The sequence below is a fragment of the Podarcis filfolensis genome (assembly GCF_964270895.1).
Source record: "Podarcis filfolensis genome assembly, chromosome: 15".
In the NCBI taxonomy this organism is placed as follows: Eukaryota; Metazoa; Chordata; class Lepidosauria; order Squamata; family Lacertidae; genus Podarcis; species Podarcis filfolensis.
Window position 1 is genome coordinate 1,368,748 of NC_139618.1, and position 23,978 is coordinate 1,392,725.

Here is a 23,978-nt window from a genome sequence, read left to right on the forward strand (position 1 = left end):
TCTACAATTCTAAGATTATATGGAGGGCAAGCTTCTGCAATTTCTTCCCTCAACAGAGCTCAGATGTGCTTTCGAGAAACCTGTGGCACAATTTGAAACTTTCAAGGATTGTGTTCTAATTTTCCCTCTTCCTGCAGTGCTGGCTTCAGAATTTTGGGGCACAGCATTCCCAATAGCCTTCCCCCGACAGCAATGAGAAACTGAGCCTTTGGTGTCATCGACCCAGTCTGGTGGAACTCACTGCCACTAGAGATTCAGCAGGCGCCTTTTGTTTCAACTTTTAAATGTCTGCTGAAAACATTCCCATTCTGCCAGGCTTACACAGGCAATTAAGAATGCATCTTTCCACTGTTCTTGATTGATGTCTGCTTTTTACTTTTTTTTTGTATGTTTTTATTGCTGTCAACCTCTTTTATATATTTTATATGACACAGTATACAAATGTTTTATAAATAAATAATAAATACCACAGGCTTTGTGCAACAGGCGTGTGCTCCAGTTGGCCATCCCTGCGAACCCCTCCCTCTGCAAATAAAAGGGAAACTCAAAAGCTTCTAGAACTTTTTTTATTTCTTACAGGAGCGAGAAGCAAGTGGCCTGATATAGGCCGATGTGAAAAGGAGCCCCCTTTCATCAGATGAAGCTGAAATTCCTGCTTCTGTGGAGTCAGATGGTGGGCAAGATGGCAGAAGAACCATTACCATTACTAAACTCAGTAATGGTAACGGTTTTGCTGACACCCAGCAAGATTTGTCTTCTGAGCAGGAATGCATTTTCTTCTTCTTGTCCAGTCAATGTTGCACGCACCCACACCCACCCACCCCGGTAAAACAAACTCTAAGCTGGTTCTAGCTTTTTTCCAAAAAGGATGACAGGAAAATCTTGTTTCTGAAGAACTGCTGCTAAGGCAGGTGAAAAATCTTGGGCTAGAAAAGACACGCAGTCTGAGCTGCCAATAAGTCAGCTTCTTAGATATATTTCCTGTGGTCCAATGGAAGACTAAAGAAGGGTGCCTTTCCCCTCATTACTGTCAGGGATAGGGACCCTGTTGCCCTCCAGATGTTGCAAGGATCAGGGCAGAAGGGGCTGAGTCTAGCAACATCTGGAGGGACGTAGAAGGTCAGAAGAGCTCTGCTGGATCAGACCAATGGCCAACCTAGCTCAGCATCCTGTTCTCACAGGAGCCAAACGGATCCTATTATGGGAAACCTGAAAGCAGGACCAAAGAGCCCTTTCCCTTCTGTCTCCAACTATGGAGGCAGAGTACAGCTATTGCAGCTAGTAGCCATTAATAGCCCTCTGTGAATTTGTCTATTCTTTTAAAGCCATCCAAGCTGGTAGCCATCACTTCCTCCTGTGGGAAGGAGTTCCATAGGTGAACTGCACTGCTATGAAATACCTAGAGTTAAAGGGGAGGGGAGAGACAGAGAAGGTCCCATATTTCACAGTCATTCTGGTGGGGTGAAGACCACCGGTGGAAAGGCCTTAAAAATAAAGCTGGGCTCTGCGCTTTTAAAATAATCAGTTTCTACCCACCCACCCCAACCAAGCTGGGCTCAGCCCAACCTCAGCTCCAGTGGGGAGCGTTGAGGACAATGAAAAGGTTGCTTTGGGATCTCGGCGGCTCCAGGAGTTCAAGGTAGTACATCATCTATACTGTAGTGTCTCATTCCAACTTACAGTATATGATGATATCCAGCCTGGAACCTCAATGGGACAGTTTCGCTCCGCAGCAGACTTTGGCGAGTGGGGAGCTGGAAGGAGAAGGAATGGAATTTTAGGTGTGGGAAACTCACACTGGGAATTCGAACCCGCTCCCCCGCTACAAAACTGACATGTGGACTCTGCCAAACTTTAATCATTCACACAATGCTAGACTTACTAGTGCAACTCTCTCATTCTCACACCAGGAGGTAAAACAGGACTTACTTTCTTCTTTTTAATGTGTGTATCAGCTGTCTCCAAACTTAGTTTTGTACTACAATTTCCATCATCTCCAGCTAGAATAGAGCACGGGCAAGGAGGATGGGATTTGTAGGATCTGGAGGGCACCATGTTGCAGGAGAAGGCTGGTGTATTTTCGTAGAATTTGGAGGGATCCCAAGGGTCATCTAGTCCAACCCACTCCAAACACAGCTCAAGAATCCCCGACAGGTGACCACCTAACATCTGTTTTAAAACTTCCAATACATGCCGTACTGGGCAAGACACCCATCTGCGGCAGGTTCTCACAGCCTTTTTTTAGTGCTGCACAGTGTGGTATAGTGGTTAGAGTATTGGACTGCAGTTGGGTTAAGAGACCCATGGGTTCAGACCCTTCTCAGCTCTAAAACCGACCCAGCCTGACCTGCCTGGTGCAGTTGTTGTAGGGAGAATATAGGGTGGGTGAAGGGGAGACCCACATGCAGCCCCCTTGGAACACAAGGAAGAAAGGCTTGTGCATGAGGGCCGATACAAGTGCACAAAAATTCTCTCTCTATATATATAGAATTTGAAGGGTCTCCTGAGGGTCATCTACTCCATCCCCCTGCAATGCAGAAATATTTCACCGCTCACCCCCCCCCAGCCAGAGTTATTTAATAGCATTTCTTCAGTGCTTAATATTTAAAATCTGTTAAGTCATCTACCAAAAGGACTGTAGCCGCCTAAGGCTTAACTCAAGTGTGGAGCCTAAATGAGTTGTGTCCGTTCATATTAGTAGGTCTACCCTGAGTAGGACAAACATTCTCAGGAAAACAACATACCCCGATTCGTTTTAAGGGTTCTTCCACCACCACCACCACCACCTCATACTCAGAGTAGACCCATTTAAATTATTAGGTCTTATGTTAGCTGGGTTTAATTTATTCTCTATTGCTTCAGACGTCCTGAAGAGCCCTCTTGCAAGTAATTTTTAAAAATCATACGGTATTTATTTATTTATTCCAGGCATTTTTATGCTGCTTAACACCCGTAGTTTTTAAGCGGCGCACAACGAGGCTATGCAAAATAAGCGCAAGAGAGAGGAAATCTGTTAAAATGAACTGGTAACTCTCAGGGAATTATTATTGTTTTTAATGCCAGCTGATACATATAATATAAATATGTGTTGTGTTTGTGTGTGTGTTCCAACTAAGTCAAACACAAAATGCGTATATATGTTTCCCTCCCTTTATGGTTTTGATCTATGGGCTACTTTTAAAATGAGGCTGCATTTTAAACTGCATTTTAACCTCTATTTTAAATTGGTCAGTCCCCCCACATTATGTTTTTACTGTAATTTTACTGATGTTAGCCGCCCTGAGCCCGGCTCTGGCCAGGGAGGGCGGGATATAAATAAAATTTAGTATTATATTATTTATTATTTTTAAAAAATTCAGCAAAGCAGTGCAAATATTTTTCAGAAAAAGGGATCTAAAACAGTGCAAGCTATCCAGACACAGCCCTGATAACCTGCCCCATTCCATATGCTTACCATTCTGAGTTGCAACGGACGCCCTCCAAGATCCGCATCTGATGGGGGCTTCTGAAGAAGACCTTTATATACCCTGGGCCTTATTTGCATAGCTGCTCAGCCCTGCTAAACCCTTTTCAGCCCTCCCTTGCCTGAACTTGGCACCCCTCCACCCCACACCCTGACCCACCCACCGCCAGTAACTTCTAGGAAATTCAAGTACTTTGAGGACATCAGGTGGGGAGGGACAGAGAGACCTGCCGGCCGCCGGCCCCCTGAAATGGGACCAGTTCCTAAGAGAAAGGTGCTGAGGGCACCCAGTCTCCTTTAAGCCCTGTCCTCCAGAGAGGGGAGACCCAGAGGTGAAGTGATAGCCAGGAGGACCAGAACCAAAAGATTCAAAGGACATGAAAGGCTGAAAATTAGGAAGAACTTAGTAAGGGCTGCTGGACAGTGGAATGGATTAGCAATGGAGTGTCCCTCACTGGAGGTGGTTGAAGCTGCGATTCCTGCATTGCAAGGGGTGGGACTAGGTGACCGCTGGGGAACCCCCCTTCCAAATCTACCATTCTGTGATTCTATGGCCCAGGAATGTGGTCAAGGAAATGTCCCACGTCAGAGACCCTGGAGGGCCTCTGCCAGTCAGTGTAGGCAATCCCGAGTGGGATGAGACCCCCATAGCTACCTGATTCAGTATGGTGGTACTTCGGGTTACAGACGCTTCAGGTTACAGACTCTGCTAACCCAGAAATAGTACCTCGGGTTAAGAACTTTGCTTCAGGATGAGAACAGAAACTGAGCTGCGGCGGTGTGAGGCCCCATTAGCTAAAGAGGTACCTCAGGTTAAGAACAGTTTCAGGTTAAGAACGGACCTCCAGAACGAATTAAGTTCTTAACCCGAGGTATCACTGTATTGGGCAGCTTCTCAGGTTCCTAAATATTTCGGAAAAGCACCATAGCTCAGTGGCAATGCAGTAAAATGCAATGTTATGCTTTGCAAGCTCAACCACTTTGCACCTACAAGTAAGGTATGGGAATGTCCTCTGCCTGAAACCCTGGTGAGCTGCTGCCAGCTATTGTAGGCAGCAGTGAGCTCGATGACTCAGGATAAAGAAGCGGAATCGTGAAGTTGGAAGAGACCCTGAGGGTCATCTAGCCCAACCCTCTGCAATGCAATAATCTTCTGCCCAACATGTGGCTCAAACCCACAAGCCTGAGATTAACAGCCTCATGGTCTACTGACTGAGCCATTGCGAGGCATCTTGCCTTCTCTGTTCCACTTTCAAATCAACTCCTTACTTCATAAACATAAGGGCTGGGAAGAAAAACTGATGAGCAGTAATAATAATAATAATAATAATAATAATAATAATAATAATAATATATTATTATTATTATTATTATTATTATTTATACCCTGCCCATCTGACTGGGCTTCCCCAGCCACTCTGGGCGGCTTCCAACAGAATATTAAAATACCGTAATCCATCAAACATTAAAAGCTTCCCTAAACAGGGCTGCCTTCAGATGTCTTCTAAAAGTCAGATAGTTGTTGTTCTCTTTGACATCTGGTGGGAGGGCGTTCCACAGGGAGGGCGCCACCACCAAGAAGGCCCTTTGCGGAGTTGGCAAAGTTAACATACAAACTGCGTGAGAAGGACAACCGTGACTTTAAGGAAGAACGGGAACTATTTACAAATGATCTAAAAAGACAACAAAAGGATTTGGATTCCTTGGCAGGTTTTGAATAAACACCCACAAATTTATTAGCAGAACACATGATAGACAAGGCAATGATACGTACAATTTTATAACATGCGGAGAATAATATGTATAAATAAATCAGAGAGGGGAGCTGAGGCAAGTCTTTGGAGGGAGGGGAAAAATGTAATTGGTTACATTTGATTTTTAATTTGATTTGTTAAATTTGTTTAATAAAAATGTTTTTTTAAAAAGAAACATAAGGGCTGGGGGGGGGTCTTGCTTTATTTTTTTAGGAGGCATTTGATCCGACACTCCCTGTGTCCCTGTTGAAAACAGCCCTTGATTCAGAGCCACATGGACTGCTTTAGTTTTGGGGGGGGGCAGACCACCAGCTTTGTGTGCATGTTCCTAAGAGGGGGCCACCTCAATGGTCAAGGCAGAGAAATGGGCCCATGGAGCGCATTCTTCTTGTCTGAGGCCCTGCAAAAACTGACTTGACGCAAGCTTGTTTGTCCGCAGGGGTGGTGGTTCCTGGAAGGCTTGCCTGTCAGGGACCGATTAAGGCTGCACATGTCTCTCTGCCTTGTTATCGGGGGCCCAGCCCAGCCAGATGGAATTGGACGCGGGAGGCATCTGGGCTCCTTTCAATCTGGCCGCGTAGATTGCAAAAGTGGAGGGCAGGCGGGACAGGGAAAGGTAGCCACCCATTCATTCAGAAGAGCCCTGCTGGGCCAGGCCAAAGAGGGCCCACCCAGCGTCACGTCCATTAATTTCAGTGGGTCTCCTCTGCAGAAAGCTGATGCTGGCGGGAACTTGTCACCTAAAGCTTTTGAAGGAATTTGGTCTGTGTTATAGGAAAACCTCCTGAGTGGAATGGCGGGTGGCGCTGTGGGTTAAACCACAGAGCCTAGGGCTTGCCAATTAGAAGGTCGGTGGTTCAAATCCAAACGGCGTTTCCGTGCGCTGCTCTGGTTCTCCAGAAGTGGCTTAGTCATGGTGGCCACATGACCCGGAAGCTGTACGCCGGCTCCCTCGGCCAGTAAAGTGAGATGAGTGCCACAACGCCAGAGTCGGCCACGACTGGACCTAATGGTCAGGGGCCCCTTTACCTTTTATACTAATAGTTACACCTTGAGCTTGGCTCAGTAGCAAATTGGCAACCAGTGCAGATCTCCGAGCACAGGAGTTATGTGCTGACAAGGCCTTCCTTCCCGTCAGCAATCGGACTGCAGCATCCTGCACCAACTGCAGCTTCTGCATCAGGTTTAAGGGACGCCCTGCATAGAGCGCATTGCAGTAATCCAGTCTTGAAGCTGCCATTGCATGAACTACTGTGGCCAAATTTTCCCAGTCCAGGAATTGTGCTCATGCCTCTCACTTGCCTGGAGAGGTGTGCAAATGCGGGCATAGAAACCAGCCTGCTGTACGAAGGTAACTTTTGCATTCATTCCTCTGCCCACTGTTGCCTCTGGCCTCACCCTCCAAAGGTTGCCCAGAAGGCAGTGTGGCCCTTAGGTTGAAAAAGGTTCCTGACCCCAAACTAAACTGCACACCCATATTCTTTGGACCTTAGGGGATGACCCATGTTCTAGCATTGAGGAGTTGTTAAATTGTGACTCCAATGCCTTTGTGGGCACTAGACTTCAGGCTATTGTGATTTTAACAGCCAGCTTTTCAGTTGCATTTTGATCTGTTTTCATACACACTGCCTCAAAACTTGGTGCGAATGTATGGGGACAGGTGCTCAATGTCTGGAAGCAACTTGAAGTCTCTTGGAAACGTGTGTTTACTTGGAGGAGAGATGTCATGCAGGGAGGAGTGTTTTTTAGGAGTGCCCCATTTTTATTTTTAAATTATATACCACCCTAAACCCAGAGGTCTCAGGGTGGTTCACAGAATAAAATCAAAATATAAAACCACAGAATAATCAAAATAAAAACAATACCCCCCCAAAAAACCCCCACATTTTAAAAGGGCATAGGATGTCAATCACCCAAAGGCCTGGTTAAAAAGGAACGTTTTTGCCTGTTGCCTAAAGGTGTATAATGAAGGTGCCAGCAAACTTCCCTGGGGAGAGCATTCCAGAGTCAGGGAGCCACTGCAGAAAAGGCCCTTCTTGTGTTGCCACCCTCCAGACCTCTTGAGGACGAGGGACATGTAGGAGGGTCTCAGAAGATGATCTCAGGGTCTGGGTAGGCACATATTTCCTGGCGAGAGAGGTCAAGCTGTACCTGGGCATAACCATTCTCGCCCCTAGCCAGCTTCCATCAATAAAGGCACTTGTCTCATGCCAGGCCATCGTCACTCGGCAGTCTCTCCCCACCCCATTTTTTCCAGGGTTCTCTATCACACAAATCTCCTTGCCTTCGCCCCCAAGTCCAAAGATTTGCCCTGCTGCAGAGATGCATCAGCAGGAGGCGGCTCAAGGGTGGTGTCTGTGGTGTGCGGATAAGAAGTCCAGCCTCCTTTTGCAAAAAAGAAAAGGGGGAAAGGGACCGCACCCTGGCCTTATCTGAAGCCCCTTTGCTTCATCTGAGACACCAGCCCTCCTCCTCCTCCTGGGCTAAGGAACCGTCTCCTCCCAGGCAAACCCATCTGCGGGACAAGCAAGCCAGGCTGGCCCTGCTGCAGCCCACTCTTCTGACACCAGGCATGCCTCAAAAGCCACCCAAATATAAATGCCAACTTCAGAGGCACCCAGGAAGCTAATGGGATGCCTCGAGAAACTAGTGCAGTTCAGACAGTCAGATGGGAGAGGCCTGGGAGAGGCCAGGGTTCGAATCCCTACTAGGCCACGAAGCTCCCTGGGCGTGAGCTTGGGCCCAGTCGCTGTCTCTCAGCCAAACCCGCCTCACAGGGTTGTTGTGAGCTCCTTGGAAGAAAAGGTGGGATAATAATAATAATAATAATAATAATAATAATAATAATAATAATTATTATTATTATTTATTTATACCCCGCCCATCTGGCTGGGTTTCCCCAACCACTCTGGGTGGCTTCCAACAGAACACTAAAATACAATAACCTATTAAACACTAAAAGCTTCCCTAAACAGGGCTGCCTTCAGATGTCTTCTAAAAGTTTGGTAGTTGTTTTTCTCTTTGACATCTGGTGGGAGGGCGTTCCACAGGGCGGGCGCCACTACCGAGAAGGCCCTCTGCCTGGTTCTCTGTAACTTGGCTTCTTGCAGCGAGGGAACAGCCAGAAAGCCCTCGGTGCTGGACTTCAGTGTCCGGGCAGAACGATGGGGGTGGAGACGCTCCTTCAGGTATACTGGGCCGTTTAGGGCTTTCATGGTCAGCACCAACACTTTGAATTGTGCTTGGAAACGTACTGGGAGCCAATGCAGATCTCTCAGGACCGGTGTTATGTGGTCCCGGCGGCCACTCCCAGTCACCAGTCTAGCTGCCGCATTCTGGATTAATTACAGTTTCCGGGTCACCTTCGAAGGTAGCCCCACGTAGAGCGCATTGCAGTAGTCCAAGCGGGAAATAACCAGAGCATGAACCACTCTGGTGAGACAGTCCGCGGGCAGGGAGGATCTCATACTGTGTACCAGATAGAGCTGCTAGACAGTCGCCCTGGACACAGAATTGAACTGCGCCTCCATGGACAGCTGTGAATCCAGAATGACTCCCAGGATAGAAATGTGATAATAAGCTGAGCCATGCCTGGAGACCCACAGCAGGTGGGGTGGGAAGGGGAGAGCCCCCCTGTATCTCCCAAGAGCAGCAGTGGGGTTCCCACCACCCCAGAGAGGCCCCCGCTTGCACCGTCTCCTCTTTGGAAACCAGGACGGAAAAAGACGAGACGAAGGCGGTCTGGTGAGGTCACAATAACTTTTTATTGTACATTATTTCACACTTGGGATGCACACGGGGCCCCCGGCGAATCCTGGCACAGGCGGTCATGCACCACATATCCATGCAGAGAACGCGTGGCGTGGGGGGGGCAGGAGAGCAGGCGGCGTGGGGGGGGGGGAGAAGAGGGAAGGTAAAATGGGGACAGGAATCCAGTGCTCTGTCCCTGAAAGCTGGTAGAGGGGCACCACCCAGGTCTTTGTGTGTGTGGTGGGGGGTGAGGGAAACATGCTTGGGCCCCAAAGAGCCCCTCACTTCCACCCAAGCTTCCAGAAAAGCCCCCCCCGAATAACCCCTCTGCTGCCTCCCCCCACTAAACCTTTGGCGGCACAAACCCAGATCCTGCTCAAAATAAAATAAAAATAAAGAACTTGGCACCCTCCCACCTCCTTCACAGTACTTAGGTGGGGTATAAAAAGTGGGGGGGGGGGCTTTGAAATGCAGCAGCAGCAGCCTGCACAGGAGGCAATTGCAAGAAAGCATGGCTGGGATACCGCCCCCCCCCCCGCATGCGGAGAGCAAACAGGCACGCTTCACATGTAAGAATAATAAACAGTACAGACGCTTGTGTGAACAGTACAGACTGGGGAGGAGGAAGGTGCATAGAAACCCTGCAAGGGGGGGGGAGAGCCTTCCACTGCCCTCCTGCACCTCCCCCAAACTGTCATGGAGCCATGTTTATATCTGGAGGGTGGGGGCACCGTGTAGCAAATTGCAAAGGGAGAAGGGGATCTCTACGGCACAGAGGAGCAGGGAAAGAGAGGGGTCTGCGTTTTGCGAGACAAGAGGTGCAGAAGGCAAGTGCCTTCCATTCTAGTGCACACAAGGTAATGCCAACCCCCGGGTAATGCCAGGCAATGGGCTCCAGGGCCTCTCGCCAGTGGGGCAGGGAGGGACTGCTTGGAAATTCCCAGCTTAGGATACAAGACCGGCTCCCTCTCTCCCACGGTTCAGGAAGAAAGCAGACAAGCAGTTTGCCAGAGTCTCGCGCGTCTTTCCTCTCCCTTCCTAGTTCTGGAGGGGTGGGTGAAGGAGCCCCGGGGATCATAAACAGGCTGACCACGGCCTGGCGGGCATCTGCAAGACACGGGAGCAGAAGGCAGGATGCCCAGACGGGTTCTTGAGGTTCCTGCCAACTGTGGATGCAGGGCAGGCATGATGGACCACTGAAGAAATCAGGCACTGTGTGTGTTGTGTGTGTATTCGGACTGATGGCGAGCAAGATATGTTCATGGCGTTTGCGGAACGAGAGGTCATGGCATTGATTTGGCCCTGGGCTGCGGGGACGCCCGCCAGGTGCCCACGGCTTGAGGTCCCGGCAAGGGGTTGGGCTGAGCGGGCGTGTAACAATATGGCGGCCTCCACCGCCTGCCCCCTTTGGAGCTCCAAGAGCACAGGGACCGCAGGGCACCCCACTGGCAGATATGGCTCAATCTCAATCCGCCATTGGCACCAAGAGGGGCAGTGGCCAGGGACACCCCCCATCAGCGCCTTGAAGGGCCGTGTCCCCTCCACAGCACAAAAGCATATGGAAGGGGGAAGTTCTCCTCAACTTGGGCAGCAGGGCCCAGCGTCGAGCCTCCTCCCAATTTGGGGGTGCGTCCTCCCTGCCCCGAGAACGGCGCAGCGGTCGGTCAAGGCACAGACTTTGCAAGAGCACAGACAAGAGAGGGGAGAAAGTGTTGGCTAGCATGACACAGAGCGGGGCTGGGGGGTTACAAAAGAAGGAAACCTCTCTTGGAAATGCAAGGACTAGCGGGGACGCCCCCCGCTCAGATCCCCCGAAAAAGATATAAGGCACCCGAGAGTAGCCCCCACCGTCTCCACGGATGAAGAGGAGCTCGCAGTGTTTGCAGCAGTCGGTGGGAAGTGCATAAATGGAAGGAGAGGGGGGCTCTTCACCAGCTAGCCTCCTCTCAGGCCTGGGCTCCGGTTGCTTTCTGAATGAGCGGGATCTGCGAGGGAGAAGAGAGGGTGGGACAAAGACCGTCAAGGACTGTTTCCTCCTTCCCGTAGCTTCTTACTTGTTTATATGCTACCCTTCCTCAAAGGTTCTCAGGACAAAAGCACAAATAAATAGTTAAAACAGAAACGACAAAATAGGAACAAGCCCCCCTCCCCAAGCCCCACACATTTAAAAGGCTGTCGAATATTAATCAGCCCAAGACCTGGTTGAAGAGGAACGTTTTTGCCTGACAGCTAAAGGTGTATGATGAAGGTGCCAGGGGAGCCTCCTTGGGGAGGGCATCTCACAGACGAGGAGCCACCGCAGAAAAGGCCCCGTTCTCGTGTTGCCACCCTCCAGATACCTTGCAGAGGAGGCACAAAAAGAAGGGCCTCCGAGGACAATTGCAGGATCTGGGTCGGTTCATAAGGGGAGAGATATTGCAGTCCTGACAGTTTAAGGCTTTAATTGGGCCCGGAACTCATCAGCAGCCTGGACTCAGCGTCGCTGGGGAATTCAAAATGGCACCCAAATGTAGGCAAAAAACTACTCCTTAAGCTTGGGAACCATCTGGTTGTGGAAGCTTAAGATGTATCCAAATGCATATAACATCAGAAGAGACTGCTGGATCAGACCAAAAGGGGCCCTGCCCGGTCCAACCTCCTGTTCTCACAGGGGCCAAACAGACGCCCATTGTAGGAAACAGCTAAGCTGGACCCGAGCGCAACAGCAACACTCTCCCCCTTGCAGTTCCCAGGAACGGGCATTCAGGGGCATTTACAGGTGAAACTTGTTCTTCCACACTTTTCCTTTCCGCATAACTTTCCATTAATGTGCTTCGATACAGCACTTTGGGAACATCCAGCTTCTTCTGCAATTACCTTTTGAGGCTTTCCCTCCTTATGGAGGGTCTCAGTGATGGCTTTCTGCACAACTGTCAGGTCAGCAGCCTTCCCCATGATTGTGCTTCCAGACTGAGAGACCATTTAAAGGCTCAGGAACCCATTGCAGGTGTTATGGATTGAATAGCTACTGCAGCTTTTCACAATATTCTAATTTTCTGAGATTGTTAATTTGGGGTTTTCATCAGCTGTACACCATAATCATCACAATTATAACAAATAAAGGCTTGACATATCTCGCTTTGCATGTCATGAGTCTATCTCATATATTAGTTTCACCTTTTAAGCTGAATTACTGAAATAAATGAACTTTTCCGTGATATTCTAATTTTTCGAGTTTCACCTGTACTGTCTCCAACACTGCCACAGGGGCATTGTGGCTGGTAGCCCAACAGCCATATCCTCCAAAACAATTCCTTAATCCGCTCACCTGTTGCCCTTGTTCCATATCTTTAGGTGCCAGGCAAGAACATTCCTTCGTGTGTTGGGGCAATTATTATTTCAGTTTGTCACTATACTACGTATTTTGATGTTTTTATCTTATAAACTGCCCTATGATCCTCAGATGAAGGGCAGTATAGAAATTAATTCAATAATAAAAATAAACCCACTCGTTTGGACCACTAACACTGAATGTTGTGTGGCCATCAATGCCATTGTTTAAGTATATGCTGTGAGAATGAGGACTCCCTTTTGTCCCTCCTGAACCCCCATCATTCAGCTTCACCAGTGTCTCCAATGAGTTAAGAGAATGGCCCATCTGCTGTGAGCTCCAGTTAAGAAAAGAAGCAGAAATTAAAGCAGCATTTAAAATATATATATATTTCAAAGGGCAGGCAGACTGTTCCTGTCTGCCCTGCCCACCTCACCTTGGAGAGGTCGACCCCTGTGAGGGCATGGACGGACGCAGGGAGCTCAGCCAGCAGCCGGTTCACATCCGTAGTCATCTTGTTGTTTTCCCCGCTGAGGATGACGATTTCATCCACCTTTGAGAGAGGTGCGGCCACCTTGGCAGCAATCTGAGAGGGACAGAGAGAGAGAGAGAGAAGGCAGTGTGTCAGGATCCAGGCGCAGACCCCAGGGGGAGAGAGGCAGGTAGCTCTCTCTCTCTCCCCCCCCCCCCATTCCCATCAGCCTCCTCACCTGGGGCAGGGCGTCCAGGACCAAGGCCATCTTGGCTGCCTCCCCATACTGCTGGTAGGCCTCTGCCTTGAGCTTCATCTTCTCAGCCTCCGCTTTGCCAATGGCCTCGATCACCAGGGCCTCCGCCTCTCCGATCTTGCGGATCTTCTCCCCTTCGGCCCGAGCGATTAGCACCTGCTTCACCCTTGAGAGGGAGAGAGCTTGGTTGGAGATGTTCCCCCAGAATGTGGGGCACACAAGGCCTAAGAGTGGGACGCCTCCTCCAGCGGTGGCTCAGAGCAGGGGCTTTCCAGACCCTCCACGCAGCAAAAGTTCTCACAGGGGGGTCCATGGGTAGCTTTACTTGGGGACACATCCCCAGGCCCCTCTGGCTGCGCAAGGCCCCCTAAGGAAGGGAAATCCCACCCTGCAGCCCCACTCACTTCTCTCCCTCGGCAATCTCCTGCATGCGGTGCGCCTCTGCTTCCGCTGGCAACTTGACAGTGGCGATGAGCTCCTTGTCCATGCGGATGACCTCCTGTTCCTCAACGTCAATCTGCTTCCGGCGCTGCACGACCTCAATCTCGATCTCCTCTTGGCGGATCTTCTGCTGCTCTTTGGCTCCTTGCAGCTCGTACGCCAGCTGGGCCTGCGCCGTCTGCAAAGAGATGGGGAAGGGGCCACAAGTTGGTTACACAGCCTGCAGTTGAAAAAAAGCCCCCACTTCGTCCTGATGAGCCCTATAAATCACCCTGAGGCTCAGGACTGGGTTACACCAGCATCCTACATTCCCCTGTCCTTGTGTGACAATGTCCTCACCCCCTCTCTGCAAACTGTAAATTCACTTTAACTTATATGTCACTTGGCTGTGAAAAACAACAACCTCAATAAATTATCAATAAAAAGAATTAACCACAATAACTTAAGACTTTCAAGTTGCAATGGACTATAGACTAAAAGCAGATTAGAACTTGCACCAGGTGTCTAAACGTCAGTGCAGGCTTGTCAAAACAAGAATTCGTAGCGGGGGCCTAAAGACTCCTTGCCTGCCTGGTATCAATAGGCAGGGAGTTCCAAAGTGCAGGTGCTGCCCCACTAAAAGATCGAGTTCTTACAAATGCAGAACAGGGAATATATAGTGCCTGTAACAGAGTCAGTTCCACCAATCAAACCAGGTTAAGTGGGTGCATATGGGAAAGGGTGATTTGACAGGGAAGCTGGTCTCAAGTTGTTAAAGGCTTTATATACTAATATTAACACCTGGAACTTGGGGCCTGGAACTCAACTAGCCTCCTCTTCCAGGTCTCCGCTCCACAACCTATTTATTCTTCCCTTTTGTCACCGAAACCACTTCCCAATTTTTATCCTGCCTGCACCCCGGCATTGTGTCTCTGCTGTGGGCAGGCAGCAGCTGTGCGGAACCATCCCAGAGTAACCAATTTCTCAAACGCCTTGGTGGTTGGTGAACACTCTGGCTGATGGCTCCTACACCCACCTACCCACCCCAGAAGTTAGAAAGTCCTTTCTACCGAAGCCCCAAAGCGCTCCTCTGAGTCCCAACCCTCTCCATGCACCTTTATGTTGATCTCTTGGCTGAAGGCGGCTTTCTGCATTTCGAAGGCACGCTTCGAGTCAGCTACCTTGGTGTCCGCCATGAACTTCACATCCAACATTTCTCTCTTGTATTCTGCCTCCTGCAGGAGGAAAACAGTCAGAAGGCAGAGGTCAGCTGACCACGCTCAGAGTGACGCTGGAGCCTGGGCAGGAGCATAAGACGGGCCTCTCCTCTCCTCCTGCGCCATTTGACGTACCCGGATGCCGGCGTCTCGCTCTGCCTCAGCTACCCCGATATCAGCGTCTCTCTGCACCACGGCGGTCTGGGTCTTCCCTAGTGAGCTCAGGTAGCTGACTTTATCGTAGACATCCTGCGCGGGGAGGAGAGAAATTGCTCCATTCAGGAAACATGAGAGAGAGACGTAGCTCAGCGGACAGGAATGCAGACCGGGAACTTCCCTGCCTCTCTGAGGGCAAGGGCCGTAGTTCAGCACCCGAGCCCCTGAGTAGCATGCAGAAGGCCCTGGGTTCAATCCCCAATGGCATCTCAGGGTAGAGCTGGGAGAGACCCCTTGGACAGCTGCTGCTGCCAGTTAGTGCAGGCAGCACTGAGCTAGATGGCCTGACTCTGTGTACGGCAGCTTCCTTTGTATTTGAATAATCCACTAAGCAACAAAGGCCTTTCTGGGGTATTGAAACAGATGATCAGACATGACGAGAGGCATATAAAAATGATGTCTGGCATGGAGACATTGGATGGAGGTTTCCTTCCCTCTCTCGTAATCCTAGAACCCACGGGCCTCCAACGAAGCTGCGTGTTGGAGGGTCAGAGCAAAGGAAGCACTTCTTCACGCAGCGCAGAGTTAGACTGCGGAACTCCCTCCCACAGGAGGCAGCGAGGGCTAACTCAAAAAGGGACGCGGCTCGTACCTTGATAGTGAAACTCAGGATCTCAATGCCCATCCGGCCCACATCAGGAGCCGCCACTTCCCGCACGAGCTTGGCAAATTGGTCCCTGTCCTGGTAGATCTGCTCGACGGTCAAGGTCCCTGCAGAAGGGGGAGGCAGAAGACAAGATGGTGGCTGGCACGACGGAGGCAAAGCGGCTACGAAGGAGGGAGTCCAGGAGACGCCCGTACGGCATGTGCTTCTGCCAAGCCAAGTGAGCAGAAAGAAAGGTCCCATCTGCACTAAACATCTAAACCAGTCATTGTCCTGCTTCGAACGGTCATGGCTTGCCCGCTAAAGATCTTGGGATGTGTAATTTATTAAGGGTGCTCAGAGTCGTTCCCAAGAACCCTATGCTCCTCAAAGAACTACCATTCCCAGCATTCCCTGGGAAGGATTGATTGTTAAACCACTCTGGGCATTGCAGCTGCGGGAGGCGAACAGGGGTCTCCTAACAACTCTCAGACCCTGAACAGACTGCAGCTCCCAGAGTTCTTTGGGGGGCGCCATGAACGCTTAAAGGGGTGAAATGCTGCTTTAAACATATAATAGCGCAGATGGGGTCAATGGTTATGCTACCCAAGGAGCAAAGAGTTTAGCTAGCTCTTCTCAGGCAGCGACATGCACACTGAAGTTGAAAGGATTGCAATTCAACAGTACTTTTTTATTATGTCCAGGGGAATTGTATGTAAAAGGAATTGGAAGGGAATAAAAAACATTCCCTACCTAAGTTGCAAGCAATCACAATGCCCTGACATAATCAATAAGCAACAAAGCATGGAAAACGCACAAACATCGTTCCAACATGCTCTACAACGTGTGAACGCTTGATAAAACTCACTAAATCTATCTAAAAAATTCTTGACAACAGGAAAATAGGGACACTCCTGTAGAGTCGGTAGAATTGTAGAGTTGGCTCAGGGACCCCAAGTCTAGCCCTCTGCAAGGCAGGAATCTCAAAGCATCCATGACAGATGGCCATCTAATCTCTGCTTAAAAACCTCCAATTAAGGGGACTTGCAGGGGGCATTCATTCCAGTGTCGAACAGCTCTTATCGTCAAAAAGTTCTTCCTGATGTTTAGTGGGAATCTCCTTTCTTGTAACTTGAATCCATTGGTCCGAGTCTTACCTTCCAGAGCAGGGGAAAACAATCTTGCTCCCTCTTCCATGGGACAGCCCTTCAGATATTGGAAGATGGCCATCCTGTCTCCTCTCCATCTCCTCTTTCCCAGTTTAAACATACCCAACTCCCTCAACTGCTCCTCATCAGGCTTGGTTTACAGGCCCTTGACCATCCTGGTCTCCCTCCTCTGCCCACCTTCCAGTCTGTCAACATCCTTCTTAAATTGTGGTGCCCAGAACTGGACACAGTACCTCAGGTGTGGTCTGACCAAGGCAGAATAGAGGGGCACTATGACTTCCCTTGACCTGGACACAAGACCTCTGTTGATGCGGCCTAGAACTGTAGATACCACAGCTTCCATTACTCTTCCATAAGAAGTTGAAGACTGCCATTGCTTCAGATTAAAGAACCGTCAGCTTCACACAATAAAAGCACCACCTGTGTATTTACGACATTTTGAATGCGACCAAGCAGTTAAATGTATGTAACACTGCATTTAATATCCCAGTTACTTTTACGTATGTCTTCCCCCTTGACAAAAAAAAAAAAAAAATGCTACTGAAACAGTGTTGGGAACACCAATGCTTGCAGCCGCTTATGTCCAGACGTTTATGCGAAGCGAGAGAGGGCGCCCCCCCCAGCCACGCCCCCCACCTAGGATGGAGCGCAGGTGCCCTTCCAGCGTCTGGAGGACCACATTCTTGATGTCCTGCACGTTCTTGCCCAAGAACTGCTCACAAGCCACCGCGAGAAGCTCCCTCTCAGTCAGGATTTTCACCTGCAGGCAAAGAGAGAGAGAGAAAAGAAGAAGACATTTGACGTGAGCCACGAAGGGGTCAAGACGGTCAACGAAGTGATAGGCTAGTGACAGAAGCAGAGCCTGTGACCACTGGGGCACCCTTGGGGTGGCTCGGCTCAGCTCTGCCCCACAAGGATCAGGTCACCAGGAGCCCTCTTCATACCCATCAGCAGCACACCGGGAGTTTTGTTAGGAGGCAGGCTGCAGGGGAACCCTGTACCTGATTTTAAAACTCTTTGCATCGCTTCCTGATCCGGGAGAGCAAACCAACAGAATGGGTGGCCCCAGAGGAAGCAGCCTCAAAGCAGCAAGGCCACAAGTTCTGGGGGTCCCGGCACCCTAGCTCTGCATCCAAGAGGAGGACATTCTGTAAGCCAGGTTTGGGGGCATTGCTACCCCTCTACAGATGTTGCTGGGCACCAGCTCCCATCATTCCCTTGGAAACTTGGGAGTTGGAGGCCAGCAACAGCCGGAGGGCCACAGGGTCCCCCACCTGCTGTAAGCAAAACCAGGAGCCCACCCCCCTCTCGCTCCTGCCAGAGGGAGGCAACTGAGGCATCAACCCATTGCACACGGAGCTCAAAAGCACCCCTGCATGAACAATTCAGAAGGTTTGGCATCATAATGTCAGAATGTATGCGAACTTGCTTCTGCTCTCCCACCCCCCCTCCCCAAAAGTCATTTCCTTAAAACTGGGAGCTCTTGAGAGTAAGCAGGCCGGCCAGATCACCTGAGTGCTTTTCTCTTTCTCCCGAAATTAATAATAATAATAATAATAATAATAATAATAATAATAATAATAATAATAATAATAATAATAATAATTTTTTATTATTTACACCCTGCCCATCTGGCCGAGTTTCCCCAGTCACTCTGGGCGGCTCCCAATCGAGTGTTAAAAACAATACAGTATTAAACATTTAAAACTTCCCTAAACAGGGCTGCCTTCAGATGTCTTTTAAATAAGAGAAGATAGCTGCTTATTTCCTTCACATTTGGTGGAAGGGCATTACCCAGGGCAGGCGCCACCACCGAGAAGACCCTCTGCCTGGTTCCCTGTAACCTCACGTCTCACAATGAGGGAACCGCCAGAAGGCCCTCGGCGCTGGACCTCAGTGGATGGTACAAGCTGGTGAAAAGCCAGCAAGCCTCTCTTGTACCAGTTTCAGCTGATTATTCCGTTTGGGGATTGCAAGCGCCACTTGAGATCGGCAGGAAGGGGGTAGCTGTTTATCCCAACTGCAAAAAATGAGCCAGGGAAGTTTGGGTGGTGGTGGTCTGTATTGGACTCTGCAGGTTATCCACCAGGAAGGAAGTAAGCCTGTATGTCTGTGTAGGCTGGACATAATTTCACTCTCCCATCCTGGGGCCGCTCCTAAGGTTCAAGTTTCTCCCCCCCCCGCCTCCTTTAGCCTTTAGGGGTCCTAGCCAACTAGATTCTGCTCAGAGCAGACCTATTAAACTGATGCATCTCATTCAGTCATTCCTGTCACTTCAGTTGGTGTACTCTGAGCAGAAATAACATCGGATGCAACCTCATAATTCCTTCTCTCGTCTGGCCTGGTAGGAAAGAGAATGCACCCAAATGGCACAGAAAGAAAAAGAAAAAAACATTCCCAGGAGGAGGTTTTTTTAAAAAAAAATTAAAAAATTAAAAAGCAAATTAAAAATGTGAGCCGGCCAGCAGGCTTGATAAAATATACATAAAATAGCAGGAGACAGAGGCTTTATTAATGTTAACACAGCTGGGATTACGAAGGCAATGAACTTTTAAAAAATAAAAATCCTACAGCTGTTTTAATTGGGGAAGCCAGGAGTTCATCGCCACATCGCACAACCCCAGAGAAAACTCAAAAATAACGGCAGGAGGAAAAGGGAGAGGAGACAGATGTGATGGGAGGAATCCCAGTGCCTTATTAAGGAGAAACTTCCCCCAGGGCAAGCATATTCACTTGCCCCACTGAACAACCCCTGCTCTCCTCTGCGCTGTTCTGGGGGTTCTCTTGACCACTCTTCCAAGAGCCAATTAGGGTGGGGAACGTGGGGAAAGGAGGGGGGTGGAAGCCTCATTGTGCCAGCCCTTGGGCAGGGCTTCCGTTGATGGGACGCCATCAGTTGAGTCTCCCGCCCCCCGTTCTATCGGCCTGCCTGAAATCCACGTCCCTATTCCCTGAAAATAAGATGGAAGGGTGCTCTTGGGAAGCTTCCAGCCTCACCCTGCCACTTTGCCCCTCCTGGAACTATAAAAGGGGCCAGGGTGGGGTGGGGTGAACAGTGGGAATCGCCTCGCAAAGCACTGCAGGGTCACAGGAAGCTGCCTTAGACTCAGACCCCTGGGTCCATCGACCTCAGTACTGCTTGCACTGACCGGTAGCAATGGCTCTCCAGGATTTCAAGACTGGGATATTCTCTCCAGCCTGAAGATGCAGGTGGAGGCTGAATCTTCTGCATGCAAAGTGGATGCTCTGCCCACTGAGTTACGGACCTTCCCTTCGTCTTCCCAATAAGGCCGTGGAGATTAGCCACGATGTTCAGGTCCCTGTTCAAGGGAAGTTCCTGCTGGACAAGCATGGCTGAAGTAATAATATTTTAATAATAATACTTTTATTATTTATAGGCCACTCATCTGCCTGGGTTGCCTCAGTCACTCTGGGTGGCTCTCAGCACAATATGAAAAACACAATAAAGCCTCAAACGTTGAAAACTTCCCTGTACAGGGCTGCCTCCAGATATCTTCTAAAATTAAAATAGTTCATTATCTGTTTGACATCCGATGCGAGGGCAGATGCCTCTACCAAGAAGGCCCTCTGCCTCACACCCGTTTTTTAAAGGGGGCTTGCGCCTCTGGCATTTGTGGGTGCTTGCCTATGGAAGAAAATTGCAGAAAACCAGACTCGGAATGAGTTAGCTGGTACTTGAGGGGTGGGAGGGCTGAGTGTCTTGCTAAACTTGCAACATTTCTGGCTGCAAAATGGCTCCACTGCTGCGATGACCCTGCACCCAGCGGCACTCCAGAGACAGAGGGTGGCCGAAGCACCAGCTCAGGAGCTGGGCCAGGTCTGGAGCTCTGGCCAATGGTCTGGGGTGACGGTAGCCCAGTGACTTTTGGTGGACAACAGGAGTGCCCCTATCCCTGCGGTAGACCAGATGACTGGGCCAAACCTAAGGGGTCCATGGAAGGAGCAGAAGCTGGGGCAAGGGGTTTTTTTTGCTAGCTACAGCCTTCGGGAAACAACAGCGACGCAGGGGTGGGTGGGGCCAGCTCACCACACTCTGCTCCAAAGAGGCCCTCCAGGAAAACCAGTAGCTCCATGTGGTTTCAGGCCCACCACCATCAGAACATTTGCATATGTAGGGGGAGAAAACACCGAAGAAATATTCCAGACCAGCATGAGTTCAGACCAAGGGTGGTAGTGCAACAGCCCAGGAGCAGGGGTGCGTGTGGCTTTTTCACAAGTGGCGACAGCGCCCTCTGCTGCCCAGGTGGGAGAGAAGCAAGGGCCTCGTGGGTGGGGTACCATGCAGCGGTGAACTGGCGGTGGAGGGGGGGGGGTGAGAATCAGCTATCGAACAAAGGGCCGGTGTTTTCGGAGCAGACAGCGCCTCTCTCGCTCCCCTGGGCTAGAGCGGCCTCCTGGGAGGGAGAGACCAGGAAGGGTTACAGAGGCATGCATTCCTGAAAGGAGGTGTTTTCAAGTTACTGTACCTGGGCCACACCTGTGACAGTTAAAGCTACCCCCTCCGCCGTCTCTACGTCCTCGCACCTGGGCTGTAACGTCATTATCTCTAGGGAAATCCTGCCAAAAAACGTAAAACATTGGCACGTTTCCAGGTAACAGGCTCAGCTCTCTTCCCCCGTGGCTCGGGGCCACCTGCTGCTTTCCTCCCAGGTAATGCAGATGCAAGATGTACGGCTGCCTGGCCAAAAAATTAGAGGGGGCTCCCTCCCCCACCCCCAGCCCTAAAAAAACGAGGGCCGCTTGGCTGTGTTGGAAGCCAGTGGATAAAAGCCTTGAAGCCACATGGATCAGGTAAACACAACGGGGCCCCACTGAGAGGTTTCCCCTCCCAGAAGAAGGGCGGCCCCTCCTGCTTCTCAGGCCTCAGAAGGACAGCTGCCTGCCTGAAGCACCCTAGGGTGTCTACACAGAAGGTCAGCATTGGAAGCTGCCTGGGCAAAGGACTGAGGAAGCAGGCTTTTGAAAAAGGCCCCTGGGATGTTGGCTGGTTTATGAACCTGAGCATCATGAAAAGGCAAGCAAGGACCCCCTGTGAGGTTGAGGCTAGGCTACTGTAGTGTTCTGGGGTCACCCTTGGAGACTGTCTAGATGTGGGGGAAATATTGGGTTTCCTCCGAGGTGGAGGAAAATCTTTGGGGAGTTAGGATTTAAAAGCCACCCCCCATTTGGGCTGGCTTTTGTTCCTATGAGCTGAGCTGCAGGTACTACAGAAGGCGGGGGGGCCTGTCACAGATTACAGAGGGCCTTCTGCTGCTTAGGTGGAAACATCCGATTCCCTCCACGGTTATACTATGTCCCTGGAGGGAAGAGAAAGGGACCGAGTATAGTTGTTATCAACCTTCCTCTGGCCAGGTGCCCTGCCATTGTTGCTGGACTCCCAACTCCCATTAGGGTGGGTGGCCAGCATGGCCAATGGTCAGGGATGCTGGAAGCAAAGCCCTGGCTGGGGGAGGTTGGGATCGAAGCTTTGGAGAAGCAAACGCACCTGGCAGGCATGTGCTTTTCACCTGATGGGTGGTGTGTTCAGCTCACGGAGTCGACTTGGCCAACCAAACACCCTACTGCTGACGGGGGGGCAGAGCACCTGCTTTGCATGGAGACAGCCCCCCAAACTTAGAGAAGGGCTAGTGGCAGGGAAGACCCTTCTCTGCCAGAAATGCTGGAGAGCTGCTGTCAATCAGGGACAGGACACAGGAAGGTGCTTTGCAGTGAGTCAGAAGGTTGGTGCATCCAGCTCAGGGTGATCTGCCCTTGGCGGGGGAGGGCAGGGGATGTATTTTTCCTGACACATTTCAGGTGCCACAGGACAGCCTGCTCTGGGACTGGCCCAGGAAGTCTCCTATGTCCCTAAGGGGTAGGATCCTAGGCCTCTCTCCCCCCCCCCTCTCTCCCAGAGCTGCCTTCCTGTCCCTGTGCGAGGCTGGTGAAGCAGGCGGATATGGCAATGGTGAGGGGGGCAGGCGGAGGGGGTGGACGAGCGGATGCTAGCCATGTTCCCAGAACCCTGTGAGAATTTTGGAAGAGCTTTTGCATGCATCTCTCTCTCTCTCCCTCTCTCTCTCTCCATTACCATGGGGTGCAACAGCAGGTAGCAAGAGCCAGAGACAAGGGGGAGGAGGAAGGCGAAGGAGAAAGGGCTGGTGCCGAGAGCAGCCGCTAGAGAAAGGAAAAAATATATTAAGAAGAGCAAGCACTCAAGTCCTTGTGCCGCCACGGTCGCTGCTTGCTGCTCTGCCGCTGCGTGAGAAAGAATGGAGAGAAGGAGACCGGTTAGGGACAAGAGGTTAGAAGCGGGCAGATTATTACCTGTGCGACCCCCGTTACGTACAGTGGGACCCCCTCCGACGTCTCAATATTCTCACAGCGACAAAGGATGGTCATAACCTCCAAAGACAGTCTGAACAGTGATAAATAAAGGTAGGACAGCAAACACACAAAGGTGGTGGTTACCAGAGAGCAAGAGAACACCAGAATTTGCCAAGGAGGAAAGACGGGACTCCGGGGCGGGGGTTGCATCTTGGGGCCAGGCAAGAGGGGCCGGGTATTTGAAGGAGGCAATGCTGAGCCAAGGCCACCGTTGCCCCCAAAGAACCTGCCCTACTCTGGGTACAACCCCCAACATACACACACATCCTCCCCAAAGGACCCCCCAATTATGAAAGCATCATCCCCACCCTGGACTGCTCTGCTCTGTTTACCTGTATAGCAGGTTTAAAGGGCCCTTTTTCTCATCACGCTTTCACTGGGATCGGGGAAACTCTGCTTTTTCTATTTGTAACTGCAGCTGAGGTGGTTTTACTTTTGAGCTTAAGCCTTCACTGGTTTAGATTTTAAATATATATATATATTACTCTTGAGAAGACAGGAGTGCCTGGCGTGCTCTGGTCCATGGGGTCACGAAGAGTCGGACACGACTAAACAACAACATTATTCTTGAATGGTTACAGGTAGGTAGCCGTGTTGGTCTGCCGTAGTCGAAACAAAATAAAAAAATTCCTTCCAGTAGCACCTTAGAGACCAACTACGTTTGTTATTGGTATGAGCTTTTGTGTGCATGCACAAGAAAGCTCATACTGGTAACAAACTTAGCTGGTCTCTAAGGTGCTACTGGAAGGAATTTTTTTATTCTTGAATGGCTTTGACGTTCATACACTGGGGCTGTCTGGCTGGTGTTGACCCACGGCAGTGCCTTTCTGTGGTGGCTCCCAATCTGCAGAATGCCCTCCCTGGTGAGGCGTGCTTCTCTGCTGACTTTCAAGAGGCATTATAGAATATTTGTGTTGTTGGCCAAACAACACTGTTCCTGGCATTCCCCAAATCACTGGCTGGGACTACGTTTTTTAACTG

The 23,978-nt window shown here is 50.4% G+C and overlaps 1 protein-coding gene and 1 long non-coding RNA gene across 4 annotated transcripts in view; both read right to left on the reverse strand.

Annotated features, from left to right (window-relative positions):
• Positions 1-552: 552 nt before the first annotated feature.
• On the reverse strand, positions 553-3,499 carry LOC310750237. The gene is made up of 2 exons (XR_014542006.1): positions 3,455-3,499; positions 553-1,754 (listed from the first exon to the last, which is right to left on the reverse strand). It is a non-coding gene; the product is annotated as an uncharacterized lncRNA (long non-coding RNA).
• A 5,463-nt stretch (positions 3,500-8,962) lies between these two features.
• FLOT2 (flotillin 2) overlaps positions 8,963-23,978 on the reverse strand; it is a 27,617-nt gene continuing 12,601 nt past the window's right edge. Inside the window, exons 3-12 of one of the 3 annotated variants that reach the window (XM_083587864.1) lie at positions 22,960-23,028; positions 21,098-21,188; positions 17,247-17,370; positions 15,451-15,569; positions 14,778-14,891; positions 14,541-14,660; positions 13,410-13,624; positions 12,988-13,171; positions 12,714-12,863; positions 8,963-10,952 (exon numbers count right to left, since the gene is read on the reverse strand). In XM_083587864.1, coding sequence (XP_083443990.1) covers positions 10,914-10,952; positions 12,714-12,863; positions 12,988-13,171; positions 13,410-13,624; positions 14,541-14,660; positions 14,778-14,891; positions 15,451-15,569; positions 17,247-17,370; positions 21,098-21,188; positions 22,960-23,028 — 1,225 coding nt within the window. In that variant the 3' untranslated portion in view covers positions 8,963-10,913. Of the gene's footprint in view, positions 10,953-12,713; positions 12,864-12,987; positions 13,172-13,409; positions 13,625-14,540; positions 14,661-14,777; positions 14,892-15,450; positions 15,570-17,246; positions 17,371-21,097; positions 21,189-22,937; positions 23,029-23,978 lie in introns of all 3 variants that reach the window. The other 2 variants (XM_083587862.1, XM_083587863.1) reach the window with 2 other exon arrangements.